The sequence below is a fragment of the Thrips palmi genome, unplaced genomic scaffold, assembly GCF_012932325.1.
Source record: "Thrips palmi isolate BJ-2018 unplaced genomic scaffold, TpBJ-2018v1 HiC_scaffold_16, whole genome shotgun sequence".
In the NCBI taxonomy this organism is placed as follows: Eukaryota; Metazoa; Arthropoda; class Insecta; order Thysanoptera; family Thripidae; genus Thrips; species Thrips palmi.
This window is the reverse complement of record NW_023144625.1, coordinates 10254683-10276216: the sequence shown is the minus strand read 5'-3', so window position 1 is coordinate 10276216 and position 21534 is coordinate 10254683. Positions and strand designations below refer to the sequence as shown.

The 21534-nt window shown below is 62.5% G+C and overlaps 1 protein-coding gene and 4 non-coding genes across 5 annotated transcripts; 3 read left to right on the top strand and 2 right to left on the bottom strand.

The window, feature by feature from the left end:
- The first annotated feature begins 5877 nt into the window (after positions 1-5877).
- Positions 5878-21312, top strand: LOC117642993 (A disintegrin and metalloproteinase with thrombospondin motifs adt-1-like). Its single transcript, XM_034381630.1, has 19 exons — positions 5878-5946; positions 6289-6346; positions 12528-12542; positions 13220-13323; positions 13375-13602; positions 14901-15027; positions 15105-15421; positions 15709-15970; positions 16243-16345; positions 16454-16588; positions 16670-16773; positions 16927-17069; positions 17460-17753; positions 18134-18233; positions 18696-18877; positions 19319-19738; positions 20062-20173; positions 20763-20917; positions 21098-21312. Exons 1-19 carry the CDS (start codon positions 5878-5880, stop codon positions 21254-21256), a joined length of 3087 nt encoding a protein of 1028 aa, XP_034237521.1. The 3' UTR covers positions 21257-21312.
- On the bottom strand, positions 13653-13725 carry Trnan-guu. Its single transcript has one exon. It is a non-coding gene; the product is annotated as a tRNA-Asn (tRNA).
- Positions 13815-13885, bottom strand: Trnag-gcc. Its single transcript has one exon. It is a non-coding gene; the product is annotated as a tRNA-Gly (tRNA).
- Trnak-cuu lies at positions 14601-14673 on the top strand. Its single transcript has one exon. It is a non-coding gene; the product is annotated as a tRNA-Lys (tRNA).
- Trnae-cuc lies at positions 14758-14829 on the top strand. The gene has a single exon. It is a non-coding gene; the product is annotated as a tRNA-Glu (tRNA).
- Positions 21313-21534: the final 222 nt, after the last annotated feature.

Sequence of the window (21534 nt, the reverse complement as noted above, 5' to 3'; positions counted from 1 at the left end):
TCGCACTCACAGTGCGAGAGAGACAGAGCGACGAAAGCGACTCTCGGAATCAGTCTGCGCAGTGCAGGCAGATCGTGAACGCGAATACGGCCGTTCCCCAATACTGTATACCGCGTGCCCGCGCCCCGCCGGCCCCGCCCCTTTGGTAACACCGTGTGTTCTTACGCCAACGACCTTTCGCCCACTTCGATAGTCTCGAAACCGCGAGTAGCGCGAGCTGCGCGAGCGGCGCTAGCAGCAAGTTAGAGAGAGATAAGGATAGTAGGTGCGCGAGCGATAACCCGACCGCAAGGCGGCAAAAAGACAATCCTAGATGCAGTAACGAGACCAACTAGACTACTCGCGACCAGGCTCCTGGCTCGGCGTCGCCGGCTTCTTCCTGGCGCCATTATTCAAAATAAACTCGAACTCGAACGAGTTCTAACTCCCCTCGAATGTCAGGACTGCCTGCATAATACGGGTGCTCGATCGAAGAACGCTGCTTGACAAAGCGCCTCTGATTTTGCCCAATCAATTAACACGATTCAGACCCGTTTAGTACAGTGAGGTGCCTAAACGGGAAGTCTGTTACCTCGTCGTAGCTCATGTTGGGGACCTCGAAAGCTGGCTTGGATGCAGCAGGTTGCCCCCCCCCCCTTTTCTCCGCCCTCCTCATTACACTTAAATAGCTGTCTGAAAGGTAGGCAAAGCCATACTTTGCCTCTGTATTTATGTAAAAAGCGCTAACCACCCCCCTTTACTCTGGAACTGCCCCTGCTCGAAGACGAAGTTTTTGACGGGCATATAGTTACAAACACGACACGGCAACGCCTCTTTCCCATTGGCTCGCTGTGATCGGTGTGCATTCGCGACCGCAGCCGGCTGCATCCGCGCGCTCGCGGCTCGGGCGCTCTCCTAAACGGTCCAGAGTGACCGAAATGGACCGGCGGCGCACACTGGTGTCGTTGCGCAAGGCTGCAAGGCTGCAAGGGGCGCGCGGCCAGGTTCGCTCTGTCTCTCTCGCACCTATACGGAACGCCCCGTGAGTGCGAGAGAGACACAGCGACGAAAGCGACTCTCTCGGAATCAGTCTGCTACGGCCGGCCTCACTATTTACGCAGTGCGCCGGATCGCCGGATTCATAAACCGAGAAACAAGTCGGTTTATCGAGATGCGGGGAGACCGGGGCTGGGTCAAGGACTGCCTGGATCGTTTGACACACACTACGCCCCTCGGCGTGCGAGGCGGGGCGGGGCGGGGCGGGGCGGGGCGGGGCGTGCCGCGGTGGGGCGTGCTGAGCGTAGAGTAAGTGCCCTCGATTGTTCGCGAGAAATGCGTGGCCCCGCAACGATACACCGCAAAAATAAATAAATAACAGGACTGCAAAAATGCATCGAGGGCGTAATGATGCGATTATCTCCAAGGAGGCGCCCCAGTTACCGCCGCGACGGGCCTCAGCTGTCTCACTCCCACTCGCTGAAAGCCGCCGCCTCGTGTGCACCCGTCTCACACTCGCTGAAAGCAGCCGCGCCGAGCCCTGTCGTGTTCACCTGACGTTTTTCCATTTTCGGGTTGACCGGAAACGACGTTATCGGTCATATATCTCATGCATGCGTTGTGCCTGTGAGTGAGAGAGTGTGCGTGTGGACGAGGAAGGGTCATTGGTCCTGACTGGTCCACTGCCACCTCGTGGCCGCGGCATGCCGGACCCGTCGACCCAATTCATTTTAGTCCCGCATGACGTCTGGCAGTCTGGCAGCAGACCGATTCCGAGAGACGTTTTCGTCGTTCTGTTTCTCTCGCGCCTTCAGTGTACCTTCAGGGTACGCCCCACGAGTGCGACAGAGACAGAGCGACGAAAGCCTCTCGGTCTGGCAGTCCGGCAGGCACCGGGCGGTGCAGGGCGGTGCAGTGCGGCGCCAAGACGCCGAGGCCCGCACATCGTTGTCTGTCGACGCTCCGTCTCTCTCGCACTCGTGAGGCGTTCCCAGCAGGTGCAAGAGAGACAGCGACGAAACGCTGATGTGAGGAATCAGTCTGCACAATCCAGCCTACTGTTAGAAGAGACAGTTAGATATGCGGATGGAGTTGAGTAAAACCGAACCAGGCGGCGAAGCAGTGGCACTTTGCCGCCTGAAAGTGGGCAACTTTTCTATATACCCCGCCCCCTTCTGAACCCGTCTGTGGATCCACCCTTGACATGAGCCCGATTTTCGGCCTACATAGATTCAGTTTTCGTGTGCAGAACCTCCTTCTTACGGTGAGGTCCCCCCTCCCCCGTGCGTAATGCCCACAGCCCAAATATTTTCTTTGTAATACGTATGCTCAAAATACTGAATGCAGCTACTTTACTTGGTAAGGCTTAAGTAGCTTGTAAGGTTTTCAGAGTGCCCGCGCCAGCCCTCCACACCACTCCGCGCGCTGCCATGAAAAATTCATGCAAATCTGGAGCAGGACGAAAGAAAGATAAACAGAGGGAGATACTCGCAGCGGCGAGGCGGCTGTGCCGTGTGTCCGACCGAGCCACATTTAGCAGCGTAGTAAATAATGCATCGGCTCCACTCCAAAAGTCGCAGCGAAGGTTCTCCATATTGCGGTGAAAATTCTCTAGAGGAGCAGCTGACTTTGTACCTTCGAAAATTCATTGTACCTGAAAGATACTTTGTTGAATTTCTTTAGTAGTTTGGTTTGAAAAAAAAAACTCCACCACAAATATGTTGATGCAGCCTTTTACCGTGAGGTATTTAGAGTGTAGACTCGGTAGAAAACCAGAAGGAGTAAAAATGGATCGAGATCTCGATCTAGGCCCTGCCATTGTGTGCCGCCCACACGCCGGGCACGGCAGGCACCTCGTTGGCCGCGACGACGCAACGCCATAGACTGATTCAGAGAGTCGTTTTCGTCGCCCCGTCTCTCTCGCACTCATGGGGCGTCCCCCTCGGGTGCAAGAGAGACAGAACGACGAAAACGACTCTCGGAATCAGTCTGCAGTGTAGGCTGATGACGTCGAACACTGTCGCTCTGTCTCTCTCGCTCGCATAGGGCGTCCCGTAGGGGTGCGAGAGAGACAGAGAGTCCTGAATCAGCCCGCAGCCGCATTCGCTGGTTGCCCGCGGCTGTGCAACCTCTCGGCGGGTGTCAAATTGCAATTACGGAGCCACTTATGAGGGGATGGCCCCGATGAGCGCGACAAAGTGTCTTGTGCAACCAAAGTGCGCAGAGGGGCAGTGCGAGCGGAGGAGATGAACCGTCTTTGTTGTTGGCCCGGGACAATGGCGGAGCGAGAGAGAGAGAGAGAGAGAGAGAGAGAGAGAGAGAGAGAGAGAGAGAGAGAGAGAGAGAGAGAGAGAGAGAGAGAGAGGCGGTGGGAAGGAGCTGCGACGCGCCGGATTTGAACAGCTGATGGCGGCTGACGCGCTGACGCCTTCGTCTTGGAGGGGCTTAACTCTTATCGCGAGCACCGAAGACCGAAACGCATTTCCTGGCTGGCTTGGCTCGGCTGCGCTGGCTGTGACTGCTTGACTGCTCATTGCATTACAGTGACAGCACACTGATTCCGCGAGTCGTTTTCGCCGCTCTGTCTCTCTCGCACTTGTGGGGCGTCCAGTGCGAGTGCGAAAACGACTCACGAAATCAGTTTGCAGCGCAGCCCAACGCACACACCGCACAGACTGCAAGTCTGTCTCTCTCGCACTCACTGGGCGTCCGGTGTGGGTGCGAGAGAGACAGGCCGACAGCCCCGGCAGGGGGGCCAGGCCAGCGAGTCCCGCTACGACTGAATGGCTCTTAATTAATCGTCGTGCCCTACATCGGGGCGTGGAGGCATCGGGGCGAGTGATCGTGTGCGATCCCCGCGGCGCGTCGTGCGCCCCGTCGCCCCGCCCCGCCAAGCCAATGAGGTGCACCGCCATGGCACTGCACTGTGCACCGCGGTGGGCGCAACATTGTCTGCTGGCTTTGTCGCCCTCGCCCGCTGCAACGCCCCGCCCCGCCCCGCCCCGCCCCGCCCCGCCCCGCCCCCCCGCCCCGCCCCGCCCCGCCCCGCTCTGCCGCGACGGCGGCGCGACGCGGTCAACCATTGTTCCGACGTAATTTTCACTTTCGTTACGAGTTTCCTTTCGGAATCTGAATCGGAATGCGACGCGGCGCGACCTGGAAGGCCTGGAAGGCCGGCCCCGGCCCTGCCGCCGGAGTCTGATGCCAGACAGTGTCGCACCGGCGTAGTCGCTCCGTCTCCGTCGCACTCACGGGGCGTCCCGCGCGCGGTCCCGCGAGGCCGCAAGGGCGCGAGAGAGACGGAGCGACGGCACGCAATGCCCTGGCAGTGCCCTGGCAGTGCCACGCGCGACAAACCGCCGTTCGCAGCCCCGGAGTCGGGGTAATGGGTCAACCCGGCCGGCCGGCAGCGGGTCGGCTCAATCACGGCCTTCCTGCGGGTCGTCGCTCTTTCTCTCTCGCACCTACAGCGGACGCCGCATGAGTGCGACAGAGACAGAGCGACGAAAACGACTCTCGGAATCAGCCCAGCCCGCTGGCGGCGGCGGGGAGCGGCAGTAGGGCGGTAGGGCACTGGAGTCATTTTCGAGTGTCTGGGCTGCAGGCTGCGCAGGCTGCACGGGCTGCAGGTGCTTGGCCAAGACCGGCCGACCGGCCGAGGCGACGCACGCCGGATATTGTCCAGTCCGGGCAGCCGGGCCGTGGCGGCATGGTGGCGGCATGGTGGCGGGGCGGAGCGGCTCCAGCGGCGCGATGAAATCAAGGGGCGTCCGGTGCGCGCAAACGCGGCCAAACGGCGCCGCCGCGTTCCCGACACCGAAGACAAGCGCCTTCCCCATGCCCGGGCCGGCCCAAAGTGGGCCAGAAGACCGGTGGAGGCGGCCAAAGCTCTGGGCGCGTTTTGAGCTCCAGAGTCGCTGAATGGGACTCGAATCGAACGTGTGACCCCTCCAACGGATTGCTCTCCGAACGAGGAATCCATTGGTGGGGTCACACGTTCAGTTTGAGTCCTGTTCAGTCTCTCTGGAGCTCAAAACGCGTTTAGAATTTTGGCCGCCGCCACTGGTCGCCTGGCCCACTGTGCGGGCGGAGGTTCGAGCCGCGGCGGCGGCGTCGCGAACGCGTTTTATTCTTCCTTTCCCGGGTTGCGCGCTGCGCGTTGTCGGCGTTGTCACATGCCAGTGCTGCGCAGACAAAGGGTCGTGGGCCCCGGACCGGGCGGCGCCAAGGCAGCGCCGCTCTGGCAGCCCCAGCAGCTCCAGCAGGAGCGTCTGCGTCGCTCTGTCCCTCTCCCGCCCTTACGGGACGCCCCACGAGTGCGACGGTGACAGCGCGACTCTGGGCTTGAGTCGCCGCGGTGAGGAAGCAGGAACCGGGCGGGGCGGAGAGGACGCAGCGCGGAGAGGACGCAGCGCGGAGAGGTCGCAGCGCGGAGGGAGAGAGTGCGTGGCGTTTGCATACGCGAGCGCCGAGGTAATGGGGGCGTGGCCGGGACCGCCGCGGGGTGGCGGAGCAGCAGCGCGATTCCGCACACTGTTTTGTCCCTGTCTCTCTCGCACCCCTACCACACGCCGCAAGAGTGCGAGAGAGACAGAGCGACGAACTCGCAGTCCGGAATCAGGCTGCTGCAGGCGAAGCAGTGGCAGCCACCCTCCCGCTCCGTGGAGCCGCACGTCACCGTGACACCACCGTGACAGCACCGTGACGGCATGGCCACTACCGGGACGATGAGATCCAGTCGGACGGACGGACAGACAGATAGACACAGATAGACACAGACACACAGGCACACAGACACACAGACGCACAGACACACAGACACACAGACACACAGACGCACAGACACATAGACGCACAGACAGACAGACAGACAGACAGACGGACAGACAGACAGACACTGAGATGGAGGCAGATGCATTTGATGCAACTGCGCTGCGCTATCACGAGACAGGGATCCGGACGGCCAAATCTGTGCCAAGGTCAGCCAAGGTCGCGAGCCCATCAGAGCCCACCTAGCCGACCAGATAGGCCCCGCGATGATGTGATCCCTGCCCACGCCATTTCTACAATCCTCTTCCTCTTGGTCGGCATTTCCGTGGATTATGGTCCCCCTGTGTGCTCGCATCAACCTCGCTTTAAGTGACAGCAGCGGGAGGCTCACGCTAGACAGAGTCGAATAGTCTAGCCTTGAACCTTTGAACTGTAAACCTTGCTTCAAGCGTAAGCCTTTCAGAGCCTTGTACATTGAGTCGCAAACCTTAAACCTTGAACCTTAAACTTTGGCCCTTACTAATTGGTGTTTCTGTCGCACAGGCCGAGGAGAACCTCAAGGACCTCCTGTCGCCGTCCGAGTGGAGCCTGCTCTTCGGCGGCCACCCCGGGGGCGGAGGCCCTGCCGGCCCGGCGCCAGGTGAGTCTTCGTGTGTGCACAGTGTAGCGGCGACGTTCCAGGACGGCGACGACGGCGGCGTGCCCTTCTAGGCCCTTCCACACGTGCGTGGGCATCGGCAGACCGACTCCGAGAGTCCTCGCCGTCGCTCCGTCTCTCTTGCACTCATGGGGCGCCCCGTAAATGTGCGAGAGAGACAGAGCGACTCTCGGAGTCAGTCCACGGCGGAGTGCGGCGAGCAGGGGGCGGATGCTGCGAGGCCGTGCGTTCGGTTCGGATCGCTGCCGGGCCGTGGGGCAGTGGGCAGGCCGTGGGGCTTCCGAGGCCCGAATTCAGCTGCCAGTCACTCCACTCTCTACTCGCACTCGCCGAGACAAAGGGCCGCGCGGACGCACTCCGCCGCCACACACTGTAACCTGTCTCCCAGAGTCTCAGGGAAATCGGCCGGCCCGGGCCAGACCGCTGCCGCGGTGCTGCGGTGTGCGAAAGGAGTTGTCACCTTACTTTCACAGAGGTGCCGCCGCAGACTTGGCGTGCCAGGGCGTGCAGGCTGGCACTTTGGCGGAGCACGGCGGCGCGGGGAGGGGCGGTGCGCGGTGCGGCGAGCTGTGCGGTGCGGGACGCGTGTCCGATCAATTAATGAGCCATTGTCCGGAGGATGCATGACCACGGCCGCGACCTTCACCCGGCCGACTGCCCCGCCCCGCCCCGCCGTAGGGGCCTTCACGTTTCACGTGCGTACCGCCACGCCAACTGGATCCAAGGGCCTTGCCGGCCTTGCCTTCGCGTGCCCTTGCCTGTCCTCGGCAAGGGCGTCCGAGGCGGTCCCGGACGCCGTCAGACGCCGTGCACGACGTCTTCCTTGACCCGCGGCGCCTTGCGTGGCTCGCTGGCGGCAGACTGATCCCAAGAGTCGTCCAGGAGTCGTCTTCATCGCTCTGTCTCTCTTGCTCCTACACGGGACGGCTATCGGAATCAGTCAGCTCGCGCCGCGGATGCGGCCATTCGGTCCGTGTTTTCGGCCGAGGCTGGCTGAATGTCTCCAGGAGACTGACTCTGGGAGTGCGTTTTCGTCGCTCTTTCTCTCTCGATCTTATGGGGCGTCCCGCATAGATGCGAGAGAGACAGAACTACGATAGTCTACGATAGTCAGTGTGTAAGGGAGGGAAGTCCTGCCAATGCCGTTCGATTAGATTCCTCGTTTCGGTCGGCTTTATTCTCTGTGCGCCAGTGTGTGAGTCTGTCTGTGCGTGTGTGTGGTCGTCTCGGCGCGTGCTGCAGCCCGCGGACGCGTCCGCGCTGACGCGCAAAGTGGCCCCCGCATTGGCCGAGGGCCGCGTCGTCGGCGTTGACAGGAGTCAGGCACTGCTTCCTACATGCCTGGCCACGGCCACGTAGTGTGCGGGCCAATTTGGTGGCGGAGCTGGCCGTCGCCGTGGTCGTCGCCGTGGTCGTCGCCGTGGTCGTCGCCGTGGTCGTCGCCGTGGTCGTCGCCCTGGTCATCGCCGTGGTCGTCGCCGTGCCGTCGCCCTGGTCGTCGCCCTGGTCGTCGCCGTGGTCGTCGAGCCGACGCGGAGGACGCGCTCTAGTGCGCGCTGGCCGCGGTGCTGGCCGCGGTGCTGGCCGCGGTGCTGGCAGCGCTAGTGCACGAAGGGGTAGGGCGGCGGCGGCGTCTCCGGAGCCGCCCGCACCACGTACAGCACGACGGCCGGCGGCTGCCCTCTCCCTCTCCCACTCGGACGACCAGCGCGAGGCCCGGCACGACGTCGCGCAGGTTGGCGGCGCGGTTCGCGGCGCAGGGGACGGCCGCGGAGGTACCTGTCCAGGCGGTGCACAACGATCTCGCCCAGGACGGCGGCGACGGCCGACAGCTGCCCCGTGCAGAACATGAGGAAGGGCACGCGCAGGCTCTGCAAGGGGATCTGCAAGCAGCGCCAAGCGGTGTCGCGTCATCTCGGGGGACGAGGAGTCACTCGCAGGCAGTAAGACTGATTCCGAGAGACGTTTTCGTCGCTCTGTCTCTCTCGCACTCATTGGGCGGCCCCCAGGGGTGTGAGAGAGACACGCCGACGAAAACGACTCTGGGAATCAGTCTGCTGGCCACCCACCGTCAGTTCGGCCTTGGAGCTGGCCGAGGCCTCGCGCTTCATCAGGATGTCGTAGGAGATGGTGCGCAGGAAGCTGAGCACGCCGCTGGACTGCAGGCGGTACAGCACCTTGTTGAGCGGGTCGAGGAAGGGCGACGAGTACGGCACGAGGTAGGCCAGGAAGTAGTCCCTGGGGCACTCGGGGATCACGTACCACGTGTCCGAGGGCCTGGCCGAGTTGCGTCGGTTCATCCAGGCCACTTGGTGGTCCCTGGTCATCTGCGTTTCGTGGCCATGGTTCCAATCCTGCCGTTTCTTCGCACTCTCTCGCGCAGCGGCGCAGCCGGCAGGCTGATTCCGAGCACTGCCTGTCTCTCTGTCTCTCTCGCACCCTTGCGGGACGCCCCATGAGTGCAGTGGCGTGCGCAGAAATTTTGAAAGAGAGGGGTCAAGCGCCACGCTTTTCCCCTACCGGCAGAATGTATCACAATTTGCCTACCTCACAGGCGGCTGTCTAGTGCGGGGGGGGGGGGTATGACCCTTCTGAGCTCCCCCCTGCGCAAGCCACTGCATGAGTGCGATCGCCTCTCCTTGAGAATCCCTAAACGCCTGATTAGGCAACCAGCACCACATGCCCATGTAGGCAGGCAAAATATACACATTCGCCTCCCCTGTCGGGGGCTCCTTAAAACGTGCCTGAGAGAGACAGAGCGACGAAAACGACTCTCGGAATCAGTCTGCAGACTGTAGCGCACCTTGTTGTACTCGTCCGCGGTCTTGGGCGTGAACACCTTGAGCAGCAGGCGCTGCAGCAGCGGGTTGTCGCCCTGGAAGGTGGTGATGCGCAGCGAGTCCGACCCCGTGAAGATGATCAGCCCGGACTTGTCCAGCTCCTCCAGGGTGCTGATCTTGGAGGCGCCGCGGCCGGCGGCCATGTTGGTGGACGCCAGGCTCTGGAACGAGTTGGTGGCGACGACACTGTAGAGTGCGCAGAAGCCGATGAGCATGCGCTGCGAGCAGATGCGGGGCATGGGCACGACCGGGGCGCCGCACAGCACCGCGAACATGAAGAAGAACGAGTCGTTGAGGTCGGGCCGCCGCGGCGCGTTCAGGCTGATGAGCCAGAAGATGCCGATGAGCGTGGAGGCCGTGACGGCGAACACCAGCAGCACGCTAGTGCTGACGCTGCTCAGCAGCTCCACCAGCGTGTGGCCCGTCACCACCAGCGGCACCACGACGCACAGCGCGTCGAAGTCCACGGCCACCGACGGCAGCACCTCGTTCGAGTTGTAGTCCAGGATGAAGTGCTGGTTGAAGGCGATGTCCGAGCTGCCGGTCACCAGCTCGCGCAGCGAGCCGGTGTAGGTACCGTTGACGTTGTAGCCGAACCGTCGGCCGTCCAGCGTGCCCTTCACCTCCGGCGTGAAGTTGAGCGTCTCCGCGAAGATGGCCAGCAGCCAGGCGTCCATGCCGAGGTAGCCGATGCGCCGCGTGATGCTGGGGTCGCTAAAGATCCTGGCAGCAGAAGACGAAAATCAGACACACCTGCGACTGGCATTTGCTGTCGCTGCCGGACTGATTCCGAGAGTCGTTTTCGTCGCTCTGTCTCTTTGCGCCTACGCGGGACGCCCCGCGCCATGAGTGCGAGAGAGGCAGAACGACGAAAACCACTCTCGGAGTCAGCCTGCCGGGCAGTGCTGGGCCTTACCCCCTGGTCGAAGTCGAGGCGTCGGTGCCCTTGCGGACCGCGACCGCGGTGGGGCGCCGCGGGAACATGGTGACTCGCACGGACAGCCCGCGCATGTTCTGTCGCAGAGGAGCGGTTTGACTGAGCGACTTCTTTTCCGTCCGCGGGGCCTGCAGACTGATTCCGAGAGGCGTTTTCGTCGCTCTGTCGCTTGCACTCACGGGACGTTCCGTTTAGGGGTAAAGTTGGGGAAGAAAAGTACTACACAGGGTAAGAAAAGTACGTTTGGCCTACTAAAGACATCTCGACATCCATTTGACTGGTAGTATTTCATACTCAGATTTTCATTTTTAGTGGAAATTACTGGTCGAGGGATGGCTCAAAGTCAAGATATCAGCTCCATAAGGATGTACTTTTCTCCCCTAACTTAACTCTGGTCGGGCGCGACTCCAGGGCAGGGGTGATGGGAGTAATCACCCCTCCCTTCGGTACTAGATGGACCGCCTGGGAGGTAGACAGAATGCACGTTTTCCCCCTGTAAACAGGCAAAGAGCACTACCTCACCCTCCCATTAGAAAAACTCTGGCGGCGCGCCTGCCTTCCGCGCGCGGGAGACGGAACGGCGAAAACGACTCTCGGAATGAGTGTGCTGGTGGGCGGGGCGGTCTGCGTAACGCGGTGCGGTACCGTCATGTTGGCGGAGAGCACGTCCAGGATGCCCTGGTCGTCCAGGGCGCAGATGTTGCGGGTGCGGCGCCGCGGCAGGTCCACTGCCAAGAAGCGGCCCGGCCGCGTGGTCTGGTACAGCACGAGGCGCTGAACGCGCCGGTACTCCCACAGCCCGCGGAACAGTTCGACGTGATCGTGGCGGCTGCCGCCGTCGCCGTGCCCTGCCACCAGCCGACCCGGCTCGTTCCGAGAGTCTTCTTCGTCGCTCTGTCTCTCTCGCACTCCGTGGAGCGTCCTGTGTAGGTGCGAGAGAGACAGAGCGACGAAAACGACTCACGGACTTTGTCTGCAGCGCGGCGGGCTTGTTGGAGATCGGAGGCGGCGGCGGCAGCGAACACCCACCCCTGGCGTCGGACGTGTTCCACTGGCGCCGGTCCTGGGGCGGCAGCGGCTCGCCGGCCGGCCACGGGGCGGAGTCTAGGAGCAGGACCACCTGGCTGGAGGGATGGTCCATTTCCGGCCGAAAGATAATGGAAAAGTGATCGAAAAAGTCAACGATAGAGCTCTCAAAAACCCGGACCACGGGTACCGGGGTCCGCGGTTTAGAATCGGGAACCCGGGCACCTGTGGACCCTGCGACCCGGTTCCTGCCCGGTTCTTCGGGTATACCCGGCGCTTTTGGGTCCAGCAGGCAACAGGCAGTGCGCCCGAGTGGGTCGTGTTGCCTGCCTTTTGGGCGATTGCGATTAATGGCTGGACCGCGCGCTCTGCCGGTAAACCCGTGGACCCGGTTCAACCCGCGCGGGCGCGGGCGATTACCCGTGTCTTGGGTTGACGTACCTCGCCAGCGGGGACCAAATGAGGGGCTCGTGCACGGAGAGGTCGAACGCGAGTTGGACGGTGGGCAGCACCAGGATCATGAAGTTGCACCCAGAGCTCTTGGACTCCTGGCGCAAGTCGACGACGGACGACGGCGGTTAGTGGAGGCTGCGGGGCGCAGGGCTTGCGCGGCCCAAACGCGTCGTCTAGCGGACCATATACTTACAACGTGGATGAAAATGGTGCTGCGGAAAAGAGCATCTGCATCCTCTTTTGTGAGGTTCTGCGGCGGCGATGTGGGGACGGCCATGAGGATGAGGACGTACGGGGCAGAGAGCTTCTGCACCCATCTATCCATGATCATGCCGCATCTGCGGAAGTCCAGGATAGAGACGCACGCTTGAAAGGGGGCGAACGTTTCGGGTGTTTAGACACTTCGTCAAGAGACAAGACGCACTGTGAAATGCTCGTGTTCGAGGCGCACACCACGCAGAGCCTGCTCCACACGCTCCATTTCATCCACGCGTTGACGCGTTTCGCCAAAAACTCTAACTGGAATCAGGAAAAGAGGGTCCATTAGGACAAGCTGCGGCCCCGTGGCAGGCGAGCATTCTGCGAGGCGAGCATTTAGGTGTTGGTTACCATGGGGGGGTACTTTTTTCTGTGATTAAGCGAAAAACCGCCCGTCTACTCGCTCACGGGGTCAGGATCCACCACTGCCCTTATGGATGGTCCTTTCCCCCTGCCGAAAATAATTCAGGGGGAAACCGCCGCGAAAATTCAGAGGTCTTGGTTTTCTGGTCAGAGTGTAGCGACGCTGACTCTGCTTCCGTACCTGCCCACCCCACATCGGCGGCCCGCGTGCCCCGAGCTCCGCGCCGCGGGCGCAGGCCGCCATGAGGCCCTTGCGCCGCAGGTCGGCGTCGTCCGCCGCGGCCGCGGCCTCCGCCTCGGCCTGCCCCCGCCACGGAGCACACTCCTTGGCGCTGGCCTCGGGCGCCGCGTACTCGTCCTCGATGGGATCGTCGAACGCGGTGAACGCCATGAAACGATCGGCCCTCTCGCTGCTCTGCTCTTCGGACTCCTTGGAGGAGGCCAAGTCCTTGAGGCCGACTTCGCCCGGCCGCGCCAGCGCGCTGAGGCACGCCAAGCACGTCAGGCACGCCAGCGTACGCATCGTCTTCTGCCGGCAGGGCGCGGGGCATCCCCAGGGCGGATTGATTCCGCGAGTCGTTTTCGTCGCTCTGTCTCTCTCGCACTCACGGGGCGGCCCGTAGAGGTGCAACAGAGACAGAGCGACGAAAACGACTCACGCAATCAATCTACAGGGGCCGCGCGAGGAGCTCGTTAGGAAGGGCTGCTGTTGGCACAGCCCTTGAAAGGCACGGCAGTGTCACACCAGGGGCATGGTTCCGAAGGATCTTGTTCGTCACCCTATCTCTCTCGCACTCATGAGGCGTCCCGTAGAAGTGCGAGAGAGACACAGCGACGAAACGATCTTTCGGAATCTGGCGTCAGAGTGTAGTGTGGTGGCACGGGCTTGTCTTTACCTGCTCGTTAGACTCACCGCGTCGTTTCTTGTCTTTGGTGCAGGTTCTCATGGAGGGGACTTCGCCCTGGTGCGACCCTTGGTGCGCCGTGGAGGTGACGACGGTGGTCCCGGACACCGGCGGCGTCGCTGGGCCGGGCAGGACGACGTCGCACAGGACGACTCCGGGCATGACGACGCCGACCTCAACGGCGTGGAGGACGAGGCCGTGGCCGAGCTGGAGGGCATGGGTCGCCTCTTCAAACTGCGCCTGCGCCGCGCCGCCGCCATCCTGGACCCGCACTTCGCCATCCTGCGCCGCCACGCCAACCACAGCGAGCACGTGGACGTCGACGGCGACCTGGCGGCGCGCGAAGCACGGTGCCTCTATCGCGGCGACGGCCACGCCGGGGAGAGGGCGGCCATGCAGGTCTGCGATCATGTCACGGTAAGGGGAATCCACAAAAAGAGAATTTCTACGAGACTATTTAAAATACACGCCCCCGGGTGGGGTCGAACCACCAACCTTTCGGTTAACAGCCGAACGCGCTAACCATTGCGCCACGGAGGCTTGTTGCTGTTGCCCCCAACTTGGCTAATATAGATTCCTCGCTTCCCACCTACAACGTTCGGTCAATCCCTTCGATGTCTCATAAAAATTGCATCGGCCGGGAATCGAACCCGGGCCGCCCGCGTGGCAGGCGAGCATTCTACCACTGAACCACCGATGCTCATGTAGAGATGATGCCGATGCCTGCAACGACTTCACCCAGGAGACCCCGTTCTGCGTGTAGCGGCAGCAGCGGTGGATAAGGGCAGCGTAGGGAAGGGGGGAGGGGGCCCGCGTCGCGCGGTGCGGGGTGGGGGAGCGCGTCTGCAGGCTGATCCCGAAAGCCGCTTCGTCGCTGTCTCTCTCCCACTCATGGGCAAACCCGTATAGGTGCGAGAGAGACAGCGCGACGAAAAAGACTCGCGGAATCAGTCTGCGGGCGGCGTGCCAGCGCCTCGTTTCCCGAGCAACACGTCGTCGCGATGCCGAGGCGAATATTTTCTCTAAGAAGCGAAGGTCCCCGACCTGTAACACATGGTGCCGACACAAATTCCCACGCTACCAGCACTCTGCGGGGATTATCAAACCGAATCGCGATAAGGTACGCAGTGAAAAGGGAGCAGAGAGTCGGCCAATCCGGGCAGTCCTCATTGACCCCGCTGACCTCTCTTCAGAATCGAAAGTGTCGATCAGTGTATACTGACGTGTCACTGTCCGTTCTGACACTCGTGCCTCGCGCCACACTAGTAAACGGCCACTCCACGCCTCTCCCGCCACGCCACTCACCGCGCAACCGCGCCGCGCCAAGCCGCGCCGGAAAAAGCGTGGACTCAAGTAGCTCGCCGTCGAGGAGCACGGCCACACCAAAGAGCCACTGGGGAAATGGTCTTACACCAGCCCGGCTAGCTCAGTCGGTAGAGCATGGGACTCTTAATCCCAGGGTCGTGGGTTCGAGCCCCACGTTGGGCGTAATGTTTTGCGCGTAATTCATGTGACTTCGCTCGCTCATAGCTGTACAATAACATTTGTTGGGGTACATCACAATGCATATCATCCGATATGGTCTAGTGGCTAGGATACCTGGCTCTCACCCAGGAGGCTCGGGTTCGATTCCCGGTATCGGAAATTTTTTCCGCGTTCCAATATTATTGTTACATGTAAATTATTTTATTATTATTATTTTCTTTTTTTATCAGCGCGGCGTGATACTGGACTCAGCGGCTTCATCGAGTCGGCATATGTTCATCCTCCAGCCACTGCCGGGTCGTCTGGTGACCGACGCGGCCGGCCCGTCGCACATCCTGCTCAAGCGGTCGCTGCCTGCCCTGCCGAGCGCCCTCAAGTGAGAATTCTGAAAACACGAGCCTCTCTCACCTCACAATCCTGTCCTGCCTCACGCCATGTGTTCACGCGCAGGGACCCCGCCGCCGCCTCCACGGTCTCGACGTCCTCGTGCGGGCTGCGGGAGGGCCTCGGTGACGACGGGCACGCCACCGGGCTGGCCAACCGCACGGCCTCTGCGCACCGAGGGCACCGAGGCCTGCGCGCCGCCAGGTCGGCCAGGGACGTGTCGCAGCCCAGCGCCGCGCCCCTGCCCGCCGTGCACATCGAGACAGCCGTGTTCGTGGACCGAGACCTGGTGCAGCACATGGCGCTCAACTTCGCCGTGGACACGGAGCGGGAGGTGGTGCGGTTCGTGCTGGCCATGGTGAACGCGGTGAGTGTGAAGGCGTGGCCGTGGTGAACGCGGCGAATGTGAAGGCCGACCATGGTAAACGCGGTGAATGTGGAGGCGGGCCATGGTGAACTCGGTGAGTGTGAAGGCGGACCGCGGTGAACGCGGTTAATGTAAAGGTGGACCGTGGTGAACGCGTTGTGTGAAGGCGGACCGTGGTGAACGCGGTGAGTGTGAAGGCGGGCCACGGTGAACGCGGTGATCGTGAGTCTGCCCTTCAAGGCGGAACGGGGTATGCAATGACAGTGGTTTTGGCCTTTTGGCGGCAGGTGCAACTGCTGTACGAGTCCCCCTCGCTGGGCCGGCCCGTCCGCATCGCCCTGAAGCGCCTCGAGCTGCTGCACGCCGAGCCGGCGGGGCTGCGCCGCTCGCACGACATCGACCGCTTCCTGTCCTCGTTCTGCGCGTGGCAGGCCGCCACCAACCCCGGCAGCGACGCGCACCCGCTGCACTGGGACCACGCCCTCATCCTCACGGGGCTGGACCTGTACGTCGTCGGCAAGGGCGGCAAGGTGTCCTCCCAGGTCGTCGGTACGTCGCCGCCGAGGTCTTCGCGGAGGTCTTCGCAGAGGTCTTCGCGGAGGCCTTCGCAGAGGTCTTCGCGGAGGTCGTTGCGCCTCTAGCTGGTTCCAGTCACTCTGTCTCTCTCGCACCCTTGCGCGGCGCTCTACGTGGCGGTGCTCAATGAAAGCGAGAGAGGCAGAGCGACGAGAGCAGGGCTCTGCAGTCCCTTTTCCGTGCGACACGAGACGCGGCGGCTGACGATGCCGACGGCGCCATGACGGCACGCTGTGGTGTTCCAGGCCTGGCCCCCGTGGCGGGGATGTGCTCGGCGTCCAGCTGCACCGTCAACGAGGGCCGCCACTTCGAGAGCGTGTACGTGGTGGCGCACGAGATCGGCCACAAGTGAGTGAGCTTCTTTTTCGGTGGAGCACTGTATCAAAGGGTTTTGGTGCGGACTGTCACGCGTAACGTCGTCGACGGCGTGCTTCGCGCTTCGCCCTTTGCCCACAGCCTCGGCATGCGGCACGACGGCCCGCTCTCGGACAACGATTGCGACCCCGGCAGCTTCCTCATGTCGCCCACCCTGGGCTCGGGGAAGACCACCTGGTCGTCGTGCAGCCGCCACTACCTCCACACCTTTCTGCAGTGAGTGCACAATACAGTTTACAGTGCACCTTCCGCCCTACATCGCCGCGGCCCCTCGCTAACCAGGGCTTGCCTGTCCAGGTCGCCGCAGTCCAACTGCCTGCTCGACGGCCCCGGGCCAGAGTCGCTGGACCACTCCGCCGGCGGCGTGCTGCCTGGGGAGCGCTTCGATGCCGACCAGCAGTGTGAGTCCTTGCCGTCCCGTCCTTGTCCTTGCACTGATTCCGAGAGTCGTTTTCGTCGCTCCGTCTCTCTCGCACTCATGGGGGCGCGCCGTGAGTGCGAGAGAGATCCTTCGGAGTGAGACGGCTGAATCCCGCCTTGTCGCCCCATCCCAGGCATGCTCAAGTACGGGCGCGGCGCGGTGCACTCGGAGGCGCAGCCCCTGGAGGACGCCTGCAGGGACCTGCACTGCCGCCGCGACCGCTACACGTGGACGTCGCACCCGGCGCTGGACGGCACGGGCTGCGGCCGCAACAAGGTATATACTGCCCCGGCCTCGGAGGCGGCCAACTTAGCACTTTTTACCTTACTTACAGCGGCACAGCAGGCTTACTCCGGAAGTCGTTTCCGTCGCTCTGTCTCTCTCGCACTCAACGGACGTCCCGTAAAGGTGCGAGAGAGGCAGAGCGACGAAAACGACTCTTGGAACCAGCCTGCAGTGTTGCCTACGCCTTCGTGCGTGAGTTGTTGTCCACTGACACAGGTGAAAGGTTGCTTTCTGCCTACTTACAGGGGCCAAGCTTTGCTGTTTGACTACCTGTCAAGGCGGTAGAGGTCAAGGCCCCACCTCACCTCTGGATCCGCGCTTGCTCGAAGGAAGCCCCAAAATCCTTGCCCAGCCCAGTGTTTGAACTTTGACCCCTTCCAGTGGTGCCGCCTGGGGCGCTGCGTGTCGCGAGGCGCGCTGGCCGTGGCCGCGTTGACGGGCGCCGCGGTGGACGGCGGCTGGAGCGAGTGGTCGCCCTTCTCGGACTGCGCGTCGGGCTGCCTGTCGGAGGACTACCTGTCCGAGGACGCGGCCGGCTACCACGAGCCGCACGAGCTGAGGGGCTCCACGGGCATCATGGTGGCGACGCGGAGGTGCAACAACCCGCGCCCGGAGAACGGCGGCAGGCCCTGCCAGGGCAGCGACCGCCGCTACCGGACGTGCAACGCGCCGCAGGTACAAAAAAGGAATAAAGAGAAAAACGCCGGGATCAGCGATGCGTCCCTCTCTCTCTCTAAATGTCTTACAGTGGATACATCAACTCCTCGTTATGTTCTACGGGATTCTCGGACAAAAGAGACCGAGCCCACGAGAGATAAAGCCGCCAATGCTACCTGGCTGCAGTTTGAGAGGCAGACAGGGGCGCACCATGCATAACTTGCAGAACACCCAGAAGAGGGAACAAGTTTCGACCACACAAGGAGAATCTTCCAAGAGGACCTGCAAAAGGTTTTGAGCAGACACTGCACCATACAAATGCCTTTAAGTGCATTCCCCCTATGAACCCAGTGCCCGGCCCCCAAAGTCACTCCAGACGAAAGATTTCCCATGAAAAGTGCGGCCCGGGGGCCCGGGCCTTTGGGGCCCCTTTCCCCGGGGCCCGCGACGTGCAGCCCAGCCTTCTGGGGACGGGGCTGCAGATGACCAGCACCGACCGTGAGTATCTCGCCGGTACTAGACTGATTCGTGCGGATTCGTGAGGGCGTCGGTCTGTCTCTCTCGCACCGGTACGGAGTGCCCCTTGAGTACGAGCGAGAGAGACCTCCTTCCCCCTCTCGGAATCGCAGTCTACTGGCGCCAGCCGCCAGCAACAGGTGTGTCGCGGTGCACAGTGGGCCAGAAGACCGGTGGAGGCGGCTAAAATCCCGGACGCGTTTCGAGCTCCAGGGTCGCTAAATAGGGCTCGAACCGAACGTGTGACCCCACCAATGGATTCCTCGTTCGCAGAGCAATCCATTGGTGGGGTCACACGTTCCGTTCTAGTCCCGTTCAGCGACTCTGGAGCTCAAAACGCGTCTAGAATTTTGGCCGCCTCCACCGGTCTTCTGGCCCACGGTGCGGCGGTCGCGCGCGCTCTTGACTCCTGCCTGACTGTCCGCGTGGCTCCCTCTGCTTCAGCCCTCGAGGCGTGCGCGGTGTGGTGCCACATGCGGTCGGGCGGCGCCCGTCCGCGCGCCTGGAGCTTCCCCGACGGCACGGCCTGCGTCCTGGGCGGCGACGCCGGCGGCCCCGGAGGACCTCGCGGAGGACCCGGCAGCCCAGGCGCAGCCATCAGTTACTGCGTGGGCGGGAGATGCGAGGTGAGCGGAGGGCACACCGACAAGGACGACGGCAAACTGCACAGTGGATTTGCCGGAAGGCCGGCGCGTGGCCAAAACTCTAGACGCGTTTTGAGCCCGAGTCGCTATAAACAGGACTCGAAACGAACGTCCCAACAATGGATTCCTCGTTCGGCGAGGAATGAATTCGCGGGGTCACACGATCGATTCGAGTCCCATTCAGCAACTCTACTCTGCAGCTCGAAACGCCTGTAGAGTTTTGGCCGCCTGCGCCGGCCGCGGTCCTGGCCCTCTTGTGCGACGTGGACCTGCAGACTGATTCCGAGAGTCGGTTTCCTCGCTGTGTCTCTCTCGCACCTACACGGGACGCCCCACGAGTGCGAGAGAGCGAGAGCGACAGAAACGCTCTCGGGACCGGTGTGCTGTCGCGCGAGGAGGCTGACCCCGTGATCCTGTGGACAGGAGTTCCGCTGCAACGGCCCGGCCGACTCCCTGTTCGGCCTGCCGCACTCGCGGTGCAGCATGACCGTCGAGATGTCCAAGTCCGCCACCAAGTCCGCCACCAGCTTCAACGCGGCCAGCGCCTTCCTGCAGCGCTTCAAGGGCCGGCGGCGGGAGGCGGGCCAGCAGGACAACAGCACCACGGCCGCCACGGCCGCCGCCGTCCCCACGGCCGCGGCCTTGGTGGGCGCGGCCAGCGCGGCGCACACCCCGCAGCACGGCGTGCACGCCACCCAGGCCACCCTGGCCCCCCTGGAGCACGCGTCCGGCTGCCACTCGTCCTGCGTCACGCCCGGCACGGGGCTGCGGCTGGTGCGGCGCAGGGGCGACGGGCCCTGCCGCGGCAACTGCACGCTGCAGACCTGCGAGCCCGACGTCCTGGTGAGTGAGTCCTGGGGCCTGGGGCGGATCCAGAGCCGGCCCCCGGAGGGGACCAAAGTTGCGCTTTCTTCCTTCTTACGAGGGTGGAGTTGTGGCTTTTTACCTACCTCTGCATCCGGTGCTGCATCCGTTACCCACCTCACTAGTCTGCCTGCGGGCCTCCAACAACATCCTGGAGGTCATCTCGGAGCCGTTTTCGTCGCTCTGTGACTCTACTCGCACCCACACGGGAGGCCCCGAGAGTGCGAGAGAGACAGCGCGACGGGAGCGTCACTCAAATTTCAATCGGGCTGCTCATGCGCTGTCCTTCCCTGCCCACACAGAGCTGCGGCCGCCTGCGCACCCCGTTCGAGGTGGCCAGCGCCCTGTGCGCCAAGTTCCGCACCCGCGTGCGCCGCCTCTCCGGCCTGGGCATGCAGATCTCCGCGGCGGACGGTGAGTGCCTCCTCCAGCAGACTGATTCCCAGAGTCGTTTTCCTGTCTCCCTCGCACCGGCACGCGACGGCCCATGAGGGCGAGAAAGACATAAGCGGGATGATTCCGAATGATCTTTTCATCGCTGTCTGTCTCGTGCTCGCTCCCCTGTGGGACGGTCCATGGGTGCGACAGAGACAGACGAGGCGATCCGGCGGAATCAGGTGTCGGAGAGCGAGTCGGAGAGACGAGACCGACTCTCGGCATCAGTCTGCATCCTTGCCTTCACCGACGGACTGCCGTGAACTGCCGCCCTCGGAACAGGCACCGCGATAACGCACAGTGGGCCAGAAGACCGGTGGAGGCGGCCAAAACTCTAGACGCGTTTTGCGCTCCAGAGTCGCTAAATGGGACTCGAACCGAACGTGTGACCCCACCAATGGATTCCTCGTTCGGAGAGCAATCCATTGGTGGGGTCACACGTTCGGTTCGAGTCCCATTTAGCGACTCTGGAGCGCAAAACGCGTCTAGAGTTTTGGCCGCCTCCACCGGTCTTCTGGCCCACTGTGTAACGCCTTGCTGGGCCTCCTCTCCTCGCTCCGCTCCGCAGACGACAGGGACCGGCCGTGCCGCGTGGCGTGCCAGGACGAGGCCGTGCCGCACCGCTTCTACCTCGTCAACGGCCGCGACGGCTGGTTCCCCTTCGGCACGGACTGCTCGCGGGGAAGGCCCGTCCGCGCCTTCTGCGTCAGCGGCCGCTGTCTGGTGAGTCTTCGCCTTCGTGAGGGTGCTCTGTGGACTGATTCCCAGAGCCGTTTCCGTCGCACCTTACACGGGACGCCCCATGAGTGCGAGAGAGACAGAGCCACGGAAACGACTCTCGGGATCAGTCTGGCGCAGCTCGACATGATTGTCCTCGCTACCACCGCGTGGCCGCGTGCGCAGGAGTTCGGCCAGGACGGCACGCCGCTGTACGAGCCCCTGGCGTCGCTGCCGCTGCCCGCTCGCGACCGCCGCAGGAGGCGGAGACGCCGGCGTCGGCGTCGCAGCGCGGACCGGCTGGACTGGGACCCCGTCTCTGCTCTCAGTGCCATCGACCTATGAAGACAGGGGCGCGTCGACTTTAAGCTGTGCATGTTTGATGAAAAAAATTCGATAAATACGGCCAAATTACATCAACATTTTGTGGTGCTTTTAGATTGTACCTCCCCCTTCCCCCCACAAAAAAAAATTAGGGATCAAGATTGACCAGTTCGTGATTGACCAGATACGCTTTTGCCACAAATAAAACTTGCCAGCAGATCGCAGTGTAGTTTTATAAAGACTCTTTCTTGCACACTGTTGTGTGCTGGAAGGTTTTTCTTCACCTGGGAAAGGGGTAA

What these genes read in the sequence shown, in the direction of transcription:
- LOC117642993 (XM_034381630.1), top strand. Translation starts at nt 5,878, where the DNA reads ATGGAGGCAGATGCATTTGATGCAACTGCGCTGCGCTATCACGAGACA. An exon ending in GGTGTCCTCCCAGGTCGTCG is followed by an intron (nt 15,971 to 16,242) that starts GTACGTCGCCGC and finishes GTGGTGTTCCAG; the next exon opens with GCCTGGCCCCCGTGGCGGGG. An exon ending in GCGTGGGCGGGAGATGCGAG is followed by an intron (nt 18,878 to 19,318) that starts GTGAGCGGAGGG and finishes TCCTGTGGACAG; the next exon opens with GAGTTCCGCTGCAACGGCCC.